This window comes from Balaenoptera physalus (assembly GCF_965194825.1).
Source record: "Balaenoptera physalus genome assembly, chromosome: 7".
Lineage (NCBI taxonomy): Eukaryota > Metazoa > Chordata > Mammalia > Artiodactyla > Balaenopteridae > Balaenoptera > Balaenoptera physalus.
In genome coordinates, this window is record NC_138886.1 from 88,472,655 (window position 1) to 88,491,278 (window position 18,624).

The 18,624-nt window shown below is 38.0% G+C and overlaps 1 protein-coding gene across 10 annotated transcripts in view; it reads right to left on the reverse strand.

Moving 5' to 3' along the window:
* The window catches only part of CDC14B (cell division cycle 14B), a 106,028-nt gene that overhangs the window by 58,535 nt on the left and 28,869 nt on the right, over positions 1-18,624 (reverse strand). For 3 of the 10 annotated variants that reach the window (XM_082469752.1, XM_082469745.1, XM_082469747.1), the window contains exon 1: positions 265-10,203. The exons of the other annotated variants lie outside the window; for them this stretch is intronic. In XM_082469752.1, the coding sequence (XP_082325878.1) occupies positions 265-313 (49 nt within the window). In that variant the 5' untranslated portion in view covers positions 314-10,203. Of the gene's footprint in view, positions 1-264; positions 10,204-18,624 lie in introns of those variants that run through there. 10 annotated transcript variants of the gene reach the window in all.

Sequence of the window (18,624 nt, forward strand, 5' to 3'; positions counted from 1 at the left end):
TCCCTGAGGTGGAGAGCCTACCATCCACGGTGTAAGGACACAAGGGTCCGAACTGCACACATCCGTGCGGATTCGCCCCAAAGCAGGACCACGCCTGGGGACTAGGAGTCCCAGGAAGCCACCCACGCCCAAGAGACAGCATCGGCCCTGGCCCCGAAGTTTAAAGGCACATCTTGGCCAGCAATGGGGGCCTCCTCGACCCCCGTGCACTGCCTGATGCCCTCTAAATAGGGGATGTCCCGAGGGCGCGCCCTCCACACTAACCTTTGATCACCTCGGCCACCAGAGGGGTCCCTGCGCCCTCCAGGCTCATGACTCCACAGCATCTGGAAGGCGGGGCGGAGGGAAGGACCGGGTGGCCAGGGAGCAACCCGCAGAGAGAGGAGGGCCGTGACCACACCCCCGAAGTTTAAAAAACAAAAAAGTTTAAAGGGACACGCCCAAACATTGGGCACAGCGACGCCCTTCGGCTGGCCACCACACCGCAAGCCCGGGAGAGCCAACCCGGAAGTTCAAAACTTCTCAAACTCCCCAGACGGGGTAGCGAGGGAGCGGGGCGCGGAAACCAGCCCCAGGCGCCGGGGCTGAGCTTCGCCCCGCCTCGGGGAAACCTGGCAGTCGTCTGCAGCGCCAGGGCGCTCTAGCGCCGCAATTCTGCGCTCAAAGTCGGCACATGCGGAAAGGGGTCAGACAGGCAAATGCGGGCCTTGTGAAAGAAAGCGGCTCCCAAAGCGATTAAAAGGATTTCTCGGAAGCGAAGGGTTCAGCGGTGGATCTGACCCTCAGCCTCGTGCTTGGCCGCCCTTGCCTCCGCCACCAGGGGGCACTGCAGCCAGGCTCGAGGACCCCAGCCGGCCTGGAGCTCCGTCCGCTCTCGAGTCGAAACCCGCTGAATGTCGGGCTCGCCTGAGTGCTGGTGTCTCATTTAAAATGGAGCACTTTAAAACTGTTCAAAATTTAAAGGTATGCCTAAAGCCGAGGTCATTCACTCCTTTCAAGGCCTCAGATTTCGCCTCAGAAAAATATTAGGATGGTTGAAAAAAATTCTGACACCATGCTAAACGACAATTTATTTTCTAAACCTAAGTTCCTATGTTAGTCTCAAGTGAGAAAAAAATAAGTTGCAGTATGAGTACGGTCCCAATTTTGTTATATATAATATGGTAGTGGGATTATGGTTGATTTTTATTCCCTCCTGTATTATTCTAAATTTCCTACAGAAAAGTGTTACTTTAATAATCTGTGAAAAAATTTTCAATGACTCTCCCTTAAAACGAACAAGCAATACAGTAACAACTCTTTCCCAAGAATTACACTTTATTTATCATCTCAATACAATATACACATTATATATCACAATATATACATTTTTGCCTCAAAAGTAAAGCTGCATACCTACTACCCTTATTTAAACTTCCAGACAGATCAAAGACTTTAAATGTAAAAAAACAAAACCATGAATTATTTTTTAATAAAGAATGCCTTTCTAAATGAAACAAAATCTAAAAGCCATGAGAATCTGTTAAACTAATAAACATTGTTTAAATGGTCTTCATGGCAATAAACACAAATTCAAGGGATAAACTAGAAAAATATTTTAAGTACATCTCAAAAAGGTGCCCAACTTCAATTTTATGTTATTGCGAAATAACAAAAATGCAAATTTAAACTACAAGGTACTACTTTTCCTTCAGACTGGCAAAAATGAAAGGAGTTTGATAAGGCACTGTGTTGGTGAGATGGGCAAACAGGTACTCTCACTGCCTGTGGGTTAGAACATAAACTGGGACAACCTCCATGAAGGGCAACAAAGGGCAATTTGGCAGAAATTTCCAAGACTGAAAATTGAACACGGGCAAGATTGCCAAGATGGACAGCTTTATAGGTGTTTACAGGCTGGATGATTTATAGGTGTGTATTTAAAACACAAATGTATACGATTGTATATGAAATCTTGCATATCTCTGGAAGGAAACACAAGAAACTGGTGTTTGCCTTTATAAGGGGAAACTGAGTATCTGTATATAGGGAAGGGTAAGAAAGATTTATTCGTTTTTGTAACTTTTGAATTTTGTAATATATATTACCTATTCAAAATTATGAAGCTTTTGAAAAGTGAACCTGTGGGCTAAAAGTGTTTTTCCAAGTCTGACTCTTCATCAAGATATGAAGCATTCAGTAAACATAGTATAAGACAATATGGAAAATGTCCTTTGCACACATTTAAATAACAGAACTACTTAGTAACCTCTTGCTTGCTACCATCTCTTGAAATCCAGTTTCTTTAACAAACCCAAATAAAACTGGAAGGAAATGGGGAGAGGTTTTCCCTCCAAGTCCAAACCTGAAATTCAGCTCCCTAGGAAATATTTTATATATTACATGTCGGGGAGGAATCGCTGATTTTTTATGTCCAATTATCTCTGCACAATATATTCTCAAAATTCTATTGTTAGAGTCATATTGTGATAAACTACAATAGAGGCTAGAGTGCTGGGATGAGAGCTATTTATTAGAAACCTGGAGCTAGAAAACAGGTCTCTTTACGTTTTGCTTAAAAGTTCATGATTAAACTTATAATCCTATTGTAAACCCACGTATCCTCCCTTTAATGTGTTTGTTGTCCTCCCTTTAATGTGTTTGTTGTCCAAAACTGAAGTGGTAAACTTTCTTCCCTCTATACCCCATCACATAATGTCACCATTCCTGCTTCTTTGACTGATATAATACAGTAGAAAGAAATGAAATCTCATGGTTTTAAAATACTGACAAAAACATTCAAAATCCATCCTTGTGCCAAATTTGTCTACAGTTCTGATTTGGCTTTTGGGCCTCCAGTTTACTACTTCTTCCTTTAATAAATATTTGTTAAATAAATGAATAACATTTTCCCGCATAACAACTAGCTATCTGGGGGACAGTTAATCATAAAACAGAGAGAGGTATGTTCTAAACCAGGGGTCCCCAACCCCCAGGCCATGGACCAGTACTGGTCCGTGGCCTGTTAGGAACCGGGCCGCACAGCAGGAGGTGAACAGTAGGCAAGAAAGCGAAGCTTCATCTGTATTTACAGCCGTTCCCCATTGCTGGCATTACCGCCTGAGCTCTACCTCCTGTCAGATCAGCGGTGGCATTAGATTCTCATAGGAGCGTGAACCCTACTGTGAACTGCGTGTGGGAGGGATCTAGGTTGCGCGCTCCTTATGAGAATCTGATGCCTGATGATCTGAGGTGGAGCTGACGCAGTGATGCTAGCGCTGGGGAGCGGCTGCAAATACAGATTATCATTAGCAGAGAGATTTGACTGCACAGAGACCATAATAAATCAATGTGCTTGAATCATCCTGAAACCATTCCCCCCCCTCCCCCGCCCCGTCCTTGGAAAAACTGTCTTCCACCAAACTGGTGCCTGGTGCCAGAAAGGTTGGGGACCACTGTTCTAAACCAACTGAGAAATATATGTAACAGTCAGGTGGCAATGATAATACAGTATCTACATTTTAGTAGAAATGATTAAAATAACTCTACTATGGACACAATGAACTTCTCACTATTTCTGTTCCCCCCTGGAACTAGACTGACTTCACAAGTCCTGGCAGAGGAAATGGAGAAGTGCAAGGCTTCTCTATTGGACAAGGAAGTCTGCCCTTGGTGAGCTAACTGTAAGACAAGCAGAAGGGAGAATTCACACCCCTTGGGAACAAGAGAGAACAGGCCAAAGAACAGGCTCCACCTGAACAGTGACTGTCCCTCAGAGGGGGTCAATAGCCATCGCTCTCATCTATTATTAGTCCCTCATTCTTTGAGATAAGTAGTGACCAAGGGGAGCAGAAGAAGAAATGTTCATAAAACTACTGATTAATAAAAAGAAGCAGTACCCCCTAAAACAATGACAGCTAACAATTATTGAGAGTATAGTGCCAGGTATTATATTAATAAGCTCATTACAACCTACAAAGCAAATACTACTACAACTATCAATATTTTCCCAGAAAGGAAACCTAACCTTAAAGAGGCAAAATGACTAACCTGAGCGGAGTCACAAAACTTGTACAGTAGCAGAATTAGGATCTGAACACAGGCTATTTGGGTAAAAACTGAGATTTTTAAATTCCTGCCTCAGAGACTTGCCTTAATATAAAGCAAGAGTAATTAAAACAATACGATTTTAGCACAGCAACATAGAAATATGAACCCAGGCATATATGAAAACCTAGTATATGAGAAATCTGGTTTTTCAAATTAGTCACAAAGAAAGCCATATTCAATAAGGGTCAATGTCTGTAAGTATGAAAAGAAAATGAGGTTCCAATCTCACATACTATATAAAACAAATACCAGATGAAATAAGTTTTTAAAAGCTGTCAGATAACTATAAAATTATAGCAAATAATTTTACAATTTAAATGGGGTTTTTAAGCATGACACAAAACTCAAAAGTTATAAAAGAAAAAAAGCAACAGAAACTTACAGAAAATATATAATAAAGGGCTAATCATCACAACTGATAAAAAGTATCTGTAAAGCAATATAACAACCCAACAGAAAATAAAAATCTATAAAGGCTACGAACACTCAATTCAGAAAAGAAATACAAATAGTCAATAGCATATTAAAAGAAAATTAATCTTACCAGTGGCTCAACGTTAAACAGTCCAACATCATGAATATATTACAGAAGAAAGCCACATAATTATGTCATTAACTACAGAAGTCATTAAAATCAACTCATTCCCAATTAAGCCTTTACACAATGGGACTAAAAGAGGACTTCCTTAAACTGATAGATTATCTTCCAAATACCTCTAGCAAAATATAATACTTCATGCTTTAACTTTGTAAGTATCTCCCTGAAATGAAAAACAAGAAAAAAATTCCTACTACCATTACTCCTATTTAATAATGTAATAACTGGAAATACTCACTGATGCCAAGATAAGAAAAAGAAATGAGAGAAGACTTAGAAAGGAAGAAACAAAATTGTCCTTATTTACAGACGATTGTCTGCCTAGAAATTACAAAAGAATCTGTAGATAAACTATTAGAATAAATAAATAAATGTTTGTAAACTTTCTGGATATAGATGATTAACACAAAAACCAGGAGTTTTTCTATATACTACTTGTAATAACTAATTTATGAAATATAAGTGCTTAATTATTTATGGACATATGGAAAGATAAAGCAGGGTTTTTTTAAAATTTTATTTTATTTATTTTTTTATACAGCAGGTTCTTATTAGTTATCCCTTTTATACATATTAGTGTATATATGTCAATCCCTATCTCCCAATTCATCACACCACCACCCCCCCATAAAGCAGGTTTTTAATGGGAAGATTCAATGTCACAAAGATGGTAATTTCCCTCAAACTAAATGCAACTCTTATCAAAATCTCAACAGAGCTTTCCACAGAACCTAACAAGCTGATCCCAAAATTAATCTAGAAGACCACAGGGCCAAGAAGAACCAAGACCATTTTGAAAACGAACGAGAAGGGAGCTCTTGCCCTACCAAATATTAAAACTTACAATAATTTAGGCTTGTAGAATTGGAACAGATATACTAGATCTTTATCTATTACATACAACAGCCCAGTAAGAGACTACATATACACAGAAACTTCCCTTATGACATGCATTACACATCAATGGGAAAAGTAAGAATGCTCAACACACATGGTGTGGTGACAATTGGTTGTCCATATTGTCTGGGGTGGAAGGAGGGGGGAAATTCACGATCCTCATCTCATACCACAGGCCACCACCCCTCAAAGAAGAAAAAAATCTCAGGTGGATTAAAAGCCTAGCTATGAGAAGAAAAGCTTCGCCAAGTCTTAGAAAAAAATATAGAAAAATAACTCATAACGGTGGAGTAGGGATGGATTTTTTTTAAATTAATTAATTAATCAATTAATTTATGGCTGTGTTGGGTCTTCGTTTCTGTGTGAGGCCTTTCTCCAGTTGCGGCAAGCGGGGGCCACTCTTCATCGCGGTGCGTGGGCCTCTCACTGTCGCAGCCTCTCCCGTTGCAGAGCACAGGCTCCAGACGCGCAGGCTCAGTAGTTGTGGCTCACGGGCTTAGTTGCTCCGCGGCATGTGGGATCCCCCCAGACCAGGGCTCGAACCCGTGTACCCTGCATTGGCAGGCAGATTCTTAACAACTGCGCCACCAGGGAAGCCAGGGATGGATATTTTTTAAAACAAGACTTAAAAAGCCCAAACTATAAAGCAAAAGATTGAGAAATTTGATTATATGAATATTTAATGTTTCTGCTCAACATAAGACCCCCAAAACAAGATTTAAAAAGGTAACTCACAGACTAGGAAGATAGGTACAATGCATAAAAGCAACAAGGATTAGTATTCAGAATTTACAAAGAACTATAAATCAAAGAGAAAAAAGCTAACACCCCAACAAATAAATGGGCAGAGGATGGGAGTAAGAAAGTCACAAAAGAAGAAACCTAATTGTCCTACCTTACTCCTCTTTTTCCAATCTACCTACAGTGAGTATGGTTTTGGTCTACTCTATGTCCTGTGATGAATTTAGTTTATTAGTCAGAGTAAGGTATGGCAAAAATAACCCTGAAATCTTAGTGATTTAATTTACAACAGAGGCTATTTCTTGCTGGGGGGCTATGTTCAGCCCAAGGATCCAAGATGATGGAGGCTCCACCAGTTTGCAGATGCACCATCTGGAATTTATCCCTGGGGTTGCCAGTGACTGCTTGTGTAAGTAATTCCACTTGTCTACAGATCTAAATGTACACAGGTATAAACCAAGCCCCATAATGTTATCAGTAATAAAGCTTACATTTTAATCTTTATCTGTTTAACTCTTATGTTCCTCAAACAGTTAGTACAGAATTAAGGTGGGGAAAAGAGTAATCTTGTCTAAAGATGTTCCAGACATCCTCCCCCAAAATTATGTTAGTCTCCATATTCACCTATATTTCTAAAATATTTTATAAATGAATTTTTTAAAAGGGAGCCACTAGAAGAATTTTAATAGTTTTCATACCTTTCAAATCACTGGAGCCGGTGAAAAAATAAAACTAAGAAAACGTGATCAAGGCACCAAACAGCAAGAAGAAGCATGGCAAACAGAAAACAAAATAAGTCCAAACATATCAGTAAAAATAAAACATGCAAAATATTTAAATTCACCTATTAAAATTTTTTCAAATTGAGTTTAAAAAAATTCAACCTATATATTGTTTAATAGAGATAATTAAAACAAAACCATATAGAAAATATTTAAATGAAAGGATAGAAAACAGTATGCTATACAGTTACTAGGAAAAAGAGAAGGTATATTAATATCAACAGCAGATGAAACAGAATTCACAGCAAAAAGCAATAAAGACAAAGATGTTTCACAATTATGTAATCTAAAGAGAGATTACAACAATCACACACCTTATGACAAAAGATTTTATATCTATAACACAAAAACTAGTGAAAATAGGAAAAATTAGTAAACCCATAATAATAGAAGGTTAACACACCTCCAAAAAATAAAATAAGTAATTAGAAGCTTGATCTAGTAAATACAGAGAACCATTTTCAACAGAGAGCACAAACTTTTCAAAAAATAGGATATTCACTGAAGTCATCACGTATTACGTCACAAGGAAATCACAACAAATTCAGGAAAGCAAAGATCATACATACATATCATACAGTTAACACAATATAAAATTTGAAATTCATTGATGCAAATATAACAAGCAAAAATCTATCAACCTGCAAATGTTTAAAACCCATTTCTAAATAACTTGCAACAAAGGGAAATTAAAAGAGAATTCAACAGGGCTTCCCTGGTAGTGCAGTGGTTAAGAATCCGCCTGCCAGGTTTCCCTGGTGGCTCAGTGGTTAAGAATCTGCCTGCCAATGCAGGGGACACGGGTTTGAGCCCTGGTCCAGGAAGATCCCACATGCTGCGGAGCAACTAAGCCTATGCGCCACAACTACTGAGCCTGTGCTCTAGAGCCCACAAGCCACAACTACTGAGCCCACGCGCCTAGAGCCCATGCTCTGCAACAAGAGAAGCCACCACAATGAGAAGCCCATGCACCACAACGAAGAGTAGCCCCTGCTCGCCTCAACTAGAGAAAGCCCACACAGCAACAAAGACCCAACACAGCCCCCCCCAAAAAAATTAATAAAATGACAATTCATCACAAATTACTTTAAAATTAATCTCAATAAGAATTCATGTTAAAATCTGTGGAATATGCTTAAACAAAAATCTGAAGAAAATCATCTGCCTAAAAAAAAGGCTCCCTCTGTCACACCATTCACAAACAAAAATAAATTCTACCTGCATTAAAAAGCTGAACATAATAGTTCTGGTTCCCTACATTCCAGGCCATGGTAGGATTGTCCTGACTCCTCTGAGATTAAATGAGCAGAGGTGAAATATACGACTTCCAGGCCAGCCCATTTAATTGATGGTACAAAACCCTATAGAACTCTCTTTCCCTCTGACCAGCAGCAATCGAGATAATAGCTGAAATACAGCCATTTTAGAAAACTGGCCATATTTATAAAAAATGAACATCACACATCTTTTGACTTAGTAATTCCACTTCTAGGCATATATACAACAGAAATGCATACACATGTTCATCAAGAAAGGTACAAACAGTGGTTCATAGAATCATTATTTGTAATAGCCAAAAATTGAAAACAAACCAAATGTCTAGAAATGGTGGACTGAAACACTGTGGTACTTTCTCACAGTTGAATATTATATACCAGCAAGAATGAATGAATGAACTTTGACCATGCCCAACATCATGGATGACTCTCACTAACATACTGTAGTGAAAGAAGCCAAACAAGAGTATGGCTTCATCACACAGTATGATTCCATTCAAATAGATTTCAAAGCCAGACAAATCTATGGCAATTAAAAATTATGATAGTGTTTATTCTTGGAAGGGGAGTGTCTGGGAAAGAGCACGAAGGAGTAGTTTCTGGGGTATAGTGATATTCTCTTTCTCAATCTACCTGCTAGTTACTTACCCATGATGTACAAAGCTGTCTATCAAGTTGTTCACTTTGTGCACATTTCTGTGTATGTATGAATCATTACGACATATTATAGAGATATGTGTATATTATAAAATAAATTAGACTTCAGTTATGTTATACTGAATTAAAAGTTATATGTGTAGTAGTTATGCTCCACTAGCTGGGTCACAAAAGTAAGACGATTTATAACAGTTCTTACTAACCAGTGATAGACATGTGTCATGAATAAAAAATAAACCTTTACTTGTTACATGCCACTAAGATGTTGGGGTTGTCATCACAGCATAACCTAGCCTATCCTGAATGATACATATCTTTAGATATTTAAGTCTTAAACTAAGACACAAAATGCAAAAGCTATAAAAAGAAAGGATTTGATAAATTTACAAAAGACACCATTAAAATATTTTTAGAAAGGGGGTGGGAAGAAAGTGGAATACAGGATCCAACCTGAAAAAACTCCCAACAGCCAAAGCTGGAACAATTTGAGCAATGAAGTAAGTACATAATATTGGATTATAACTGAAAGTATAAAATAAATATGGGGACTTCCCTGGTGGTCCAGTGGCTAAGACTTTGCCTTCCAATGCAGGGGGTGCGGGTTTGATCCCTGGTCAGAGAGCTAAGATCCCACATGCCTTGTGGCCAAAAAGACCAAAACATAAAACAGAAGCAATATTTTAACAAGTTCAGTGAAGACTTTAAAAATGGTCCACATCAAAAAAAAAAAATCTTTAAAAAAACTTTTTTTAAATAAATAAATATGCATGAATACATGCTGATATAAAAAAGTGATTGATTAAATAAATGAAGAGACAAATCTTCCTTATACAAGAATTCCAAGTAATATATATAGATACATCCCCCTAAGAGGTAGAGCTTAAGTCCCCTCAACTTTGAGTATGGGTTGGACTTAGTGACTTGCTTCCAAAGAATATAGAGTTGGCCAAAAAGTTCGTTCGTTTCCCCCATAACATGAAAAACCCGAATGAACTTTTTGGCCAGCCCAACAGTATGGAAAGGGAATTATAGTAACTTTACAGAGGAGAAACCTGGCCAAAACTACTTTAATCAAGTGTTCATAATTCATCAGTGATGTTATGCGGATGTCATGTACCCCCTGATGTGATGCAACAAGAAGGGCGCTTCTCCTCTGTGGTATTTTTTTTTTTTCACTTTATTTATTTATTTATTTTTGGCTCTGTTGGGTCTTCGTTTCTGTTCGTGGGCTTTCTCTCTAGTTGCAGCGAGTGGGGGCCACTCTTCATCGCGGTGCGCAGGCCTCTCACTATCGCCGCCTCTCTTGTTGTGGAGCACAGGCTCCAAACGCACAGGCTCAGCACTTGTGGCTCACGGGCCCAGCTGCTCTGCGGCATGTGGTATCTTCCCAGACCAGGGCTCGAACCCGTGTCCCCTGCATTGGCAGGCAGATTCTCAACCACTGTGCCACCAGGGAAGCCCTCCTCTGTGGTATTTTATTCCAAAAATCCAGTCTAGTCATTAGAAAATATCAAACAAAATATGAGGGACATTCTACAAAATACCTGACCAATACTCATCACAACTGTCAATATCATGAAAAACACAACTGAGAAATTGTCATGAACCTTAGAGGTGGCTAAGGAGATGACAACTAAATGCAAGGTGGTATCCTAGATTGAATGCTGGAATAGAAAAAGGACATTAATGGGAAAACTGGGGAAACATGAATAAAGTCTGGAGTATATGTAACAGTAACATACCAACCAGTGTTGGCTTCTTAATGCCACATGGTAATGCAGAATGATGTTATGGACCAAATTGTGCCCCCCCTCCCCACAAATTCATATGTTGAAGCCCTAGCCCTCAGTGTGCCTGTATTTAGAGATAGGGCCTTTAAAGAGGTAATTAAGGTTAAATGAGATCATAAGGGTGGGGCCCTAAACCAATAGGACTGGTGTCCTTATAAGAAGAGGAAAAGACGCCAGGAATGCATAGCACAGAGTAAAGGCCACATGAGGTCACAGCAAGAAGGCAGCTGTCTCACCAGAAACCAATCCTGCTGGCACCTTGATCTTGGAATTCCAACCTCAAGAATTGTGAGAAAATAAATTTCTGTTGTTTAAGCCAATAAGCGTGTATATCTTATTATGGCAACCTGAGCAAACTAATACAAATGATAACATTCAAGGAAACTAAAACTGGGTGAAGAATATACAGAAACTCTCTGTAGTATCTTTGTAATGTTTCTGCAAATCTAAGTTATTTAACCTAGAAGGAAATGGACAAATTCTTAGAAAGGTACAATCTTCCAAGACTGAAACAGGAAGAAATAGAAAATACGAAGAGACCAATCACAAGTACTGAAATTGAAACTGTGATTAAGAAACTTCCAACAAACAAAACTCCAGGACCAGATGGCTTCACAAGTGACTTCTATCAAACATTTAGGGAAGAGTTAACACCTATCCTTCTGAAACTGTTCCAAAAAATTGTAGAGGAAGGAAAACTCCCAAGCTCATTCTATGAGGCCACCATCACCCTGATACCAAAACCAGACAAAGATATAAAAAAAAAGAAAATTACAGGCCAATATCACTGATGAACATAGATGTAAAAATCCTTAACAAAATACTAGCAAACCAAATCCAACAATACATTAAAAGGATCATATACCATCATCAAGTGGGATTTATCCCCAAAATGTAAGAATTTTCAGGGACTTCCCTGGTGGCGCAGTGGTTAAGAATCCGCCTGCCAATTCAGGGGACACAGGTTCGAGCCCTGGTCCGGAGAGATCCCACATGCTGCAGAGCAACTAGGCCTGTGCCCCACAACTACTGAGCCTGCGCTCTAGAGCCCACAAGCCACAACTACTGAGCCCACATGCCACAGCTACTGAAGCCCGTGCGCCTAGAGCCTGTGCTCCGCAATAAAAGAAGCCACCACAATGAAAAGCCTATGCACTGCAACGAAGAGCAGCCCCACTCGCTGCAACTAGAGAAAGCCCACGCACAGCAACGAAGACCCAATGCAGCCAAAAATAAATAAATAATATTTTTTTTAAAAAAAGAATATTTCAATATCTGCAAATCAATCAGTGAGATATACCACATGAACAAACTGAACAATAAAAACTATATGATCATCTCAAGAGATGCAGAAAAAGCTTCTGATAAAATTCAACACCCATTTATGATAAAAACTCTCCAGAAAGTAGGCATAAAGGAACCTACCTCAACATAATAAAGGTCATATATGACAAACCCTCAGCTAACATCATACTCAACGGTGAATAGCTGAAAGCATTTCCTCTAAGATCAGGAACAAGACAAGGATGCCCACTCTTGACACTTTTATTCAACACAGTTCTGGAAGTCCCAGCCATGGCAATCAGAGAAAAAAAAGAAATAAAAGGAATCAAAATTGGAAAAGAAAAAGTCAAACTGTCTCTATTTGCAGATAATATGATACTATACATAGAAAATCCTGAAGATGGTAACAGAAAACTGCTAGAAATCATCAATGAATTTGGTAAAGTTGCAGAATACAAAATTAATACACAGATATCACTCACATTTCTATACACTAACAACGAAAGCTCAGAAGGAGATATTAGGGAAACAATCCCATTTACTATCGCATCAAAAAGACTAAAATATTTAGGAATAAACCTACCTAAGGAGGCAAAACACCTGTACTCTGAAAACTATAAGATGCCGATGAAAGAAATCGAAGATGACACAGATGGAAAGATATACCATTTTCTTGGATTGGAAGTATCAATACTGTCAAAATGACTATACTACGCAAGGCAGTCTACAGATTCAATGCAATCCCTATCAAATTACCAATGGCATTTTTCACAGAACTAGAACAAAAACTTTTTATATTTGTATGGAAATACAGAAGACCCCTGAATAGCCGAAGTAATCTTGAGAAAGAAAAACGGAGCTGGAGGAATCAGGTTCCCTGACTTCAGACTATACTACAAAGCTACAGTCATCAAAACAGTATGGTACTGGCACAAAAACAGAAAAGTAGATCAATGGAACAGGATAGAAAGCCCAGAAATAAACCCACGCACCTATGGTCAATTAATCTACAACAAAGGAGCAAAGAATATACAATGGAGAAAAGACAGTCTCTTCAACAAGTGGTGCTGGGAAAATGGGACAGCTACATGTAAAAGAATGAAATTAGAACATTTTCTAACACCATATTCAAAAATAAACTAAAAATGGATTAAAAACCTAAATGTAAGACTGAAAACTCTAAGAGGAAAACAGAGGCAGAACACTCTCTAACATAAATCACAGAAATATCTTTTTGGATCCACCTCCTACAGTAATGAAAATGAAAACAAAAATAAACAAATGGGACCTAGTTAAACTTAAAAGCATTTGCACAGCAAAGGAAACCATAAACAAGACGAAAAGACAACCCTCAGAATGGGAGAAAATATTTGCAAATGAAGGAACTGGCATGGGATTAATCTCCAAAATATACAAACAGCTCATGCAGCTCAATATCCAAAACAAACAAACAACACAATCAAAAAATGGGCAGAAGACCTAAACAGAAATTTCTCCAAAGAAGACATACAGATGGCCAAGAGGCACATGAAAAGGTGCTCAACACTGCTAACTATTAGAGAAATGCAAATCAAAACTACAATGAGGTATCACCTCACACGGGTCAGAATGGCCATCATCAAAAAATCTACAAACAATAAATGCTGGAGAGGGTGTGGAGAAAAGGGAGCCCTCATGCATTCTTGGTGGGAATGTAAATTGATAAAGCCACTCTGGAGAACAGTATGGAGATTCCTTAAAAAATTAAATATAGAACTGCCATATGATCCAGCAATTCCACTCCTGGGCATATACCTGGAGAAAACCGTAATTCAAAAAGATACATGCACACCAATGTTCACTGCAGCACTATTTACAATAGCCAAGACATGGGAGCAACCTAAATGTGCATCAACAGAGGAGTTGATAAAGAAGATATGGCACATATATACAATGGATTACTCAGCCATAAAAAGAATGAAATAATGTCATTTGCAGCAACATCGATGGACCTAGAGATTATCATACAAAGTGAAGTAAGTCAAAAAAAGACAAATATCATATGATATCACTTATAGGTGGAATCTAAAAATATGATACAAATGAACTTATTTACAAAACAGAAACAGACCCACAGACTTGAAAAACAAACTTATGGTTACCAAAGGGGAAAGGTGGGGGGGAGGGATAAATTAGGCATTTGGGATTAACATACATACACTACTATATATAAAATAGATAATCAACAAAGACCTACTGTATAGCACAGGGAATTCTGCAATATTCTGTAATAACCTATATGGGAAAAGAATCTGAAAAAGAATGGATATATGTACATGTATAATGGAATCACTTTGCTGTACACCTGAAACACAACATTGTAAATCAACTATACTCCAGTACAAAAATAAAATTAAATTTAAAATAAATAAATAAAAGTTATTTTAAAAAAGCACTGACTGGGAGAAAATATTTGTAACTTATATAACAAAAAATATACGTATTATACAAATATTTTTTAATTCCTATGAAATATCTTAAAATTGCAAACAGTCCCATAGAATACTGAGTCAGGTATAGAAAAGGTAAGTCAGACAAATAGAAATGACAAAAAAAGGTGAGATGCTTAAACTAACTAGTAAACAGAAAAATAAAAAGTATAAAACAATGACATTGTATTTCACACCATCAAATTGGAAAAAAATTTAACAGTGCTATCAGTTAGGGAAAGGTTGTGCGGAAGTTGTTACCTTTATACAAGGAAGATGGGACTGAAAATTGGTAGAGGTATTCTGGAGAGCAAGCTGGCAGAATCTGTTATGCATGTATCCCTTGACCCAGCCAGTCCCCCTTCTTCACATATACCTCAGAGAAAAAGTAGCATATGACAAGTAAGAAGCTGTAAGGATGTTTACTGTAGCACTGTCTGCAGTAAAAGTAAATTGAACTAACTGTTAGCAATAGAGGAATAATTACATAAAACTGTGGCAGTCATACCATGAGTTAAAATTAATGAGGTAGATCAATATGAAATATTTCCACAGTAATACAAAGACAAATTATTTTTTTAAAAAACTAGTTGTTCAACAGATACATGTAAAAATGATAAAACAAATCTAAGCCATAGGCAAATTTATTTGTATGAAAATAAACAGAAAAGCAACTGAAAGAATACCCCTACCAAACTGCTTACGGAGATGGCACTGGGATTGCGGGATGGTGAAGGAAATTTTTACTTGATCAGTATTTACCTGGGTTTTTAGAACATCTTGGTGTTCGTTTATAATTGAAAATATACTCTTCTGGAGAGTAAGGGAGGGATGGGGAATGAAGTCTTTCAAGACTGTCTTCCCCTCAACCTGGGTACCCTACTTCCCTGATAATACGTGTGGTAAAACAACAGCTATTTCCAACCAGGACAAGATTTACCACCCCAGTGTAGACAGTTTAAATAAAGCATTAGCAGCTAGTATTCTTAAATGGAAAGATGAGTTAATAATCCCAGCCAGTTACCTTTCACGATCCTTCCTTATCTTGGTCTATCCTTCATCCCTGGACAGGAGATTCAAAGTTGTTTGACTCTCAGTACACTTTAAGGGGAGTAACTGAGGAGTGGCAACAGTAAGAGAGCTGTATCAGCTGTTTGGCCCTTCTCTTTTAAAACAAGAGTGAAATCTTCCTGTTGAAAAAAATCATAAAGTACTGGGACTTCCCTGGCGGCGCAGTGGATAAGACTCCATGCTCCCAAATCAGGGGGCCTGGGTTTGATCCCTGGTCAGGTAACTAGATACCACATGCCACGACTAAGAGCCTGCACGTCACAACTAAAAGATCCCAGCTAAGATGCCGCAGCTAAGACCTGGCGCAGCCAAATAAATAAATTAATTAATTAATATTTTTTAAAAATCACAAAGTACTAAATATTCTGATAAAATTTACAACTGGTAAGTATATTTTATCGTTTTTGTTTAAATCGAATGGATATGTGCAAGCATTCTCCTTATACTTAATCACACATCCTAAATTTTCCTAAACAATTCTAATTTCAAATATTCTGCTCCATTCCTAAGAGTAACCCTTATAATTGTCAGATGCATTTATTTGCTTAAAATACAGGTAAAACATTCTCTGAAATCTGGATTCTTGATCTCCAAGAGCTTAATAAATTCCAGGAAGAAATACCTACACAAATAACAATACTAAGATTAGTATGAAATAGAAGTAGATGTGAAACTGAGTTTTTTACAACCATAAATTCCTTTTGTGATCTCTGATCACAGCATAAAACAGCATAAAATTTATCATCTTAACTATTTTTTAGGGTACAGTAGTGTTAAATATATATATATATATACCTTGTTGTGTAACAGATCTCTAGAATTTTTCATCTTGAAAAACTGAAACTCCCCCCAATCAAGATAGATATTTTCATTACCACCACCATTTATTTTCTGTTTCCAGGCAATTGGCTACTTTAGATATGTCATAATTGGAATCATACATTATTTTTTTGTGACTGGCTTATTTCACTTAGCATAATGTCCTCAAGGTTCATCCACATTGTAGCATAGGACAGGGTTGCTCTTTTTTTCTTTAAGACTGAATAATATTCTACTCTACATATATACCACATTTTCTTTATCCATTCATCTGTCAATAGACATTCCACCTCTTGGCTATTGTGAAAAATGCTGCAATGAACATGAGTGTGCAACTATCTCTTCAAGAGCCTGTTTTCACTTCTTTTGGATAAATACCCAGAAGTGGGACTGCTGAATCATATGGAAGTTCTATTTTTAATTTTTAAAGAAACCTCTATACCCTTTTCCATAGCAGCTGCACCATTTTCCATTTCCCTCAACAGTACAGAAGGGTTCCAATTTTTCCACATCCTTGCCAACACTTGTTACTTTGTGCATGTGTTGGAGGTTTTTTTGTTTTTGATAGTGGCCATCCCAACAGGTATGAGATACCTTATGGTGGTTTTGATTTGCATTTCCCTAGTAATAGTGATGTTGAGCATTTTTTTCATATGCTTGTGTGAGATCTTAAAAAAATTATATCAATATATGTGTGTGTATATTTAGATATACACAGAAATATATATTATATATATCTGCCGCCAGTTTTTGGCACAGAGTTCCTAAAACCCTTGCGATTTCCTAAGTGATAAGAACACTAGGAGCGTCTTTGATTCTAATATTTGGTCTCTGACCCTGGTTCCTGACACCAGGATACCAAATCCCTTAGAATTTCCTGGGTAGCAGGAGAGTCTCTTGTTCTAATGAGGTGACTCTGGTGGGCTCCATGATGTGTATGGTGCCCAGAAAGACCAAGCCATATTAGAAGCCTGAAGTTTCAGCCCTGCCCCAAATTCTCTAGAAGAGAGAAGGGCTGGAAATGAAATTGATAATTGATCACGCCTAAGTCAGGAAGCCTACATAAAAATCCTAATAGTATGGGGTTCAGGGAGCTTCCAGATTGGTGAACACAGAGGTGCTGGGAGAGTGGTGGGCCCAGAGAGGATGAAAAAGCTCTGTGCTCCTTCCCACATACCTACATTCTGCATCTCTTCCATGTGGATATTTGTCTATATCCTATGTTACATCCTTTTATAATTAACTGGCAAAGAGTAAGTAAACTATTTCCTAAGTTCTGCGAGTCACTCTAGCAAATTAATCAAACATGAGGCAGGATCGTGGGAACCTCTGATTTATAGCTGATCGGTCAAAGCACAGGTAACAACATGGATTTTCGACTGGCATCTGAAGGTGGGGTGGGTAGTCTTGTGGGACTGAGCACTAACCTGTGAGATCTGACACTATCTCCAGATAGATAACGTCAGAATTAAATTGTAGAACACCCAGCTGGTGCCACAGAATTGCTTGGTGTGGGGAAAACCAGAAAGGTCAGAAGTGAAGTGTTCTGTGTGAGAGTAAAGGAGACAACACAGGAGGGAACACTGGGAAATATCTTCCCAATACAATCTGTTGGCCATTTGTATATCTTCTTTGGAGAAATGTCTATTCAAGTTTTGCCCACTCTTTTTTGTTAACATCTTTATTGGAGTATAATTGCTTTACAATGGTGTGTTAGTTTCTGCTGTATAACAAAGTGAATCAGCTATACATATCCATATATCCCCATATCCCCTCCCTTTTGCATCTCCCTCCCAATGGACTGTTTATTTTTCTGTTGTTGACTTGTAGGAGTTATTTATATATTCTGGATATTTAACCCCTTATATTAACTCATTTATCGAATACGTGGTTTGCAAATATTTTTCCGATTCCACAGGTTGCCTTTCACTCTATTGATTCTGTCCTTTGATGAGCAGAAGTTTTTAAGTTTGATATAGTCTCATTTGTCTATTTTTGCTTTTGTTGCCTGTGCTTTGGTACCATACCCGAGAAATCACTGCCAAGTCCAATGTCATGAAGCTTTTCCCCTGTTTTCTTCTAGGAGTTTTATAGTTTTTGGTCTTAACTTTAGGTCTTTAATTAATTCTGAGTTAATTTTTGTATACGATG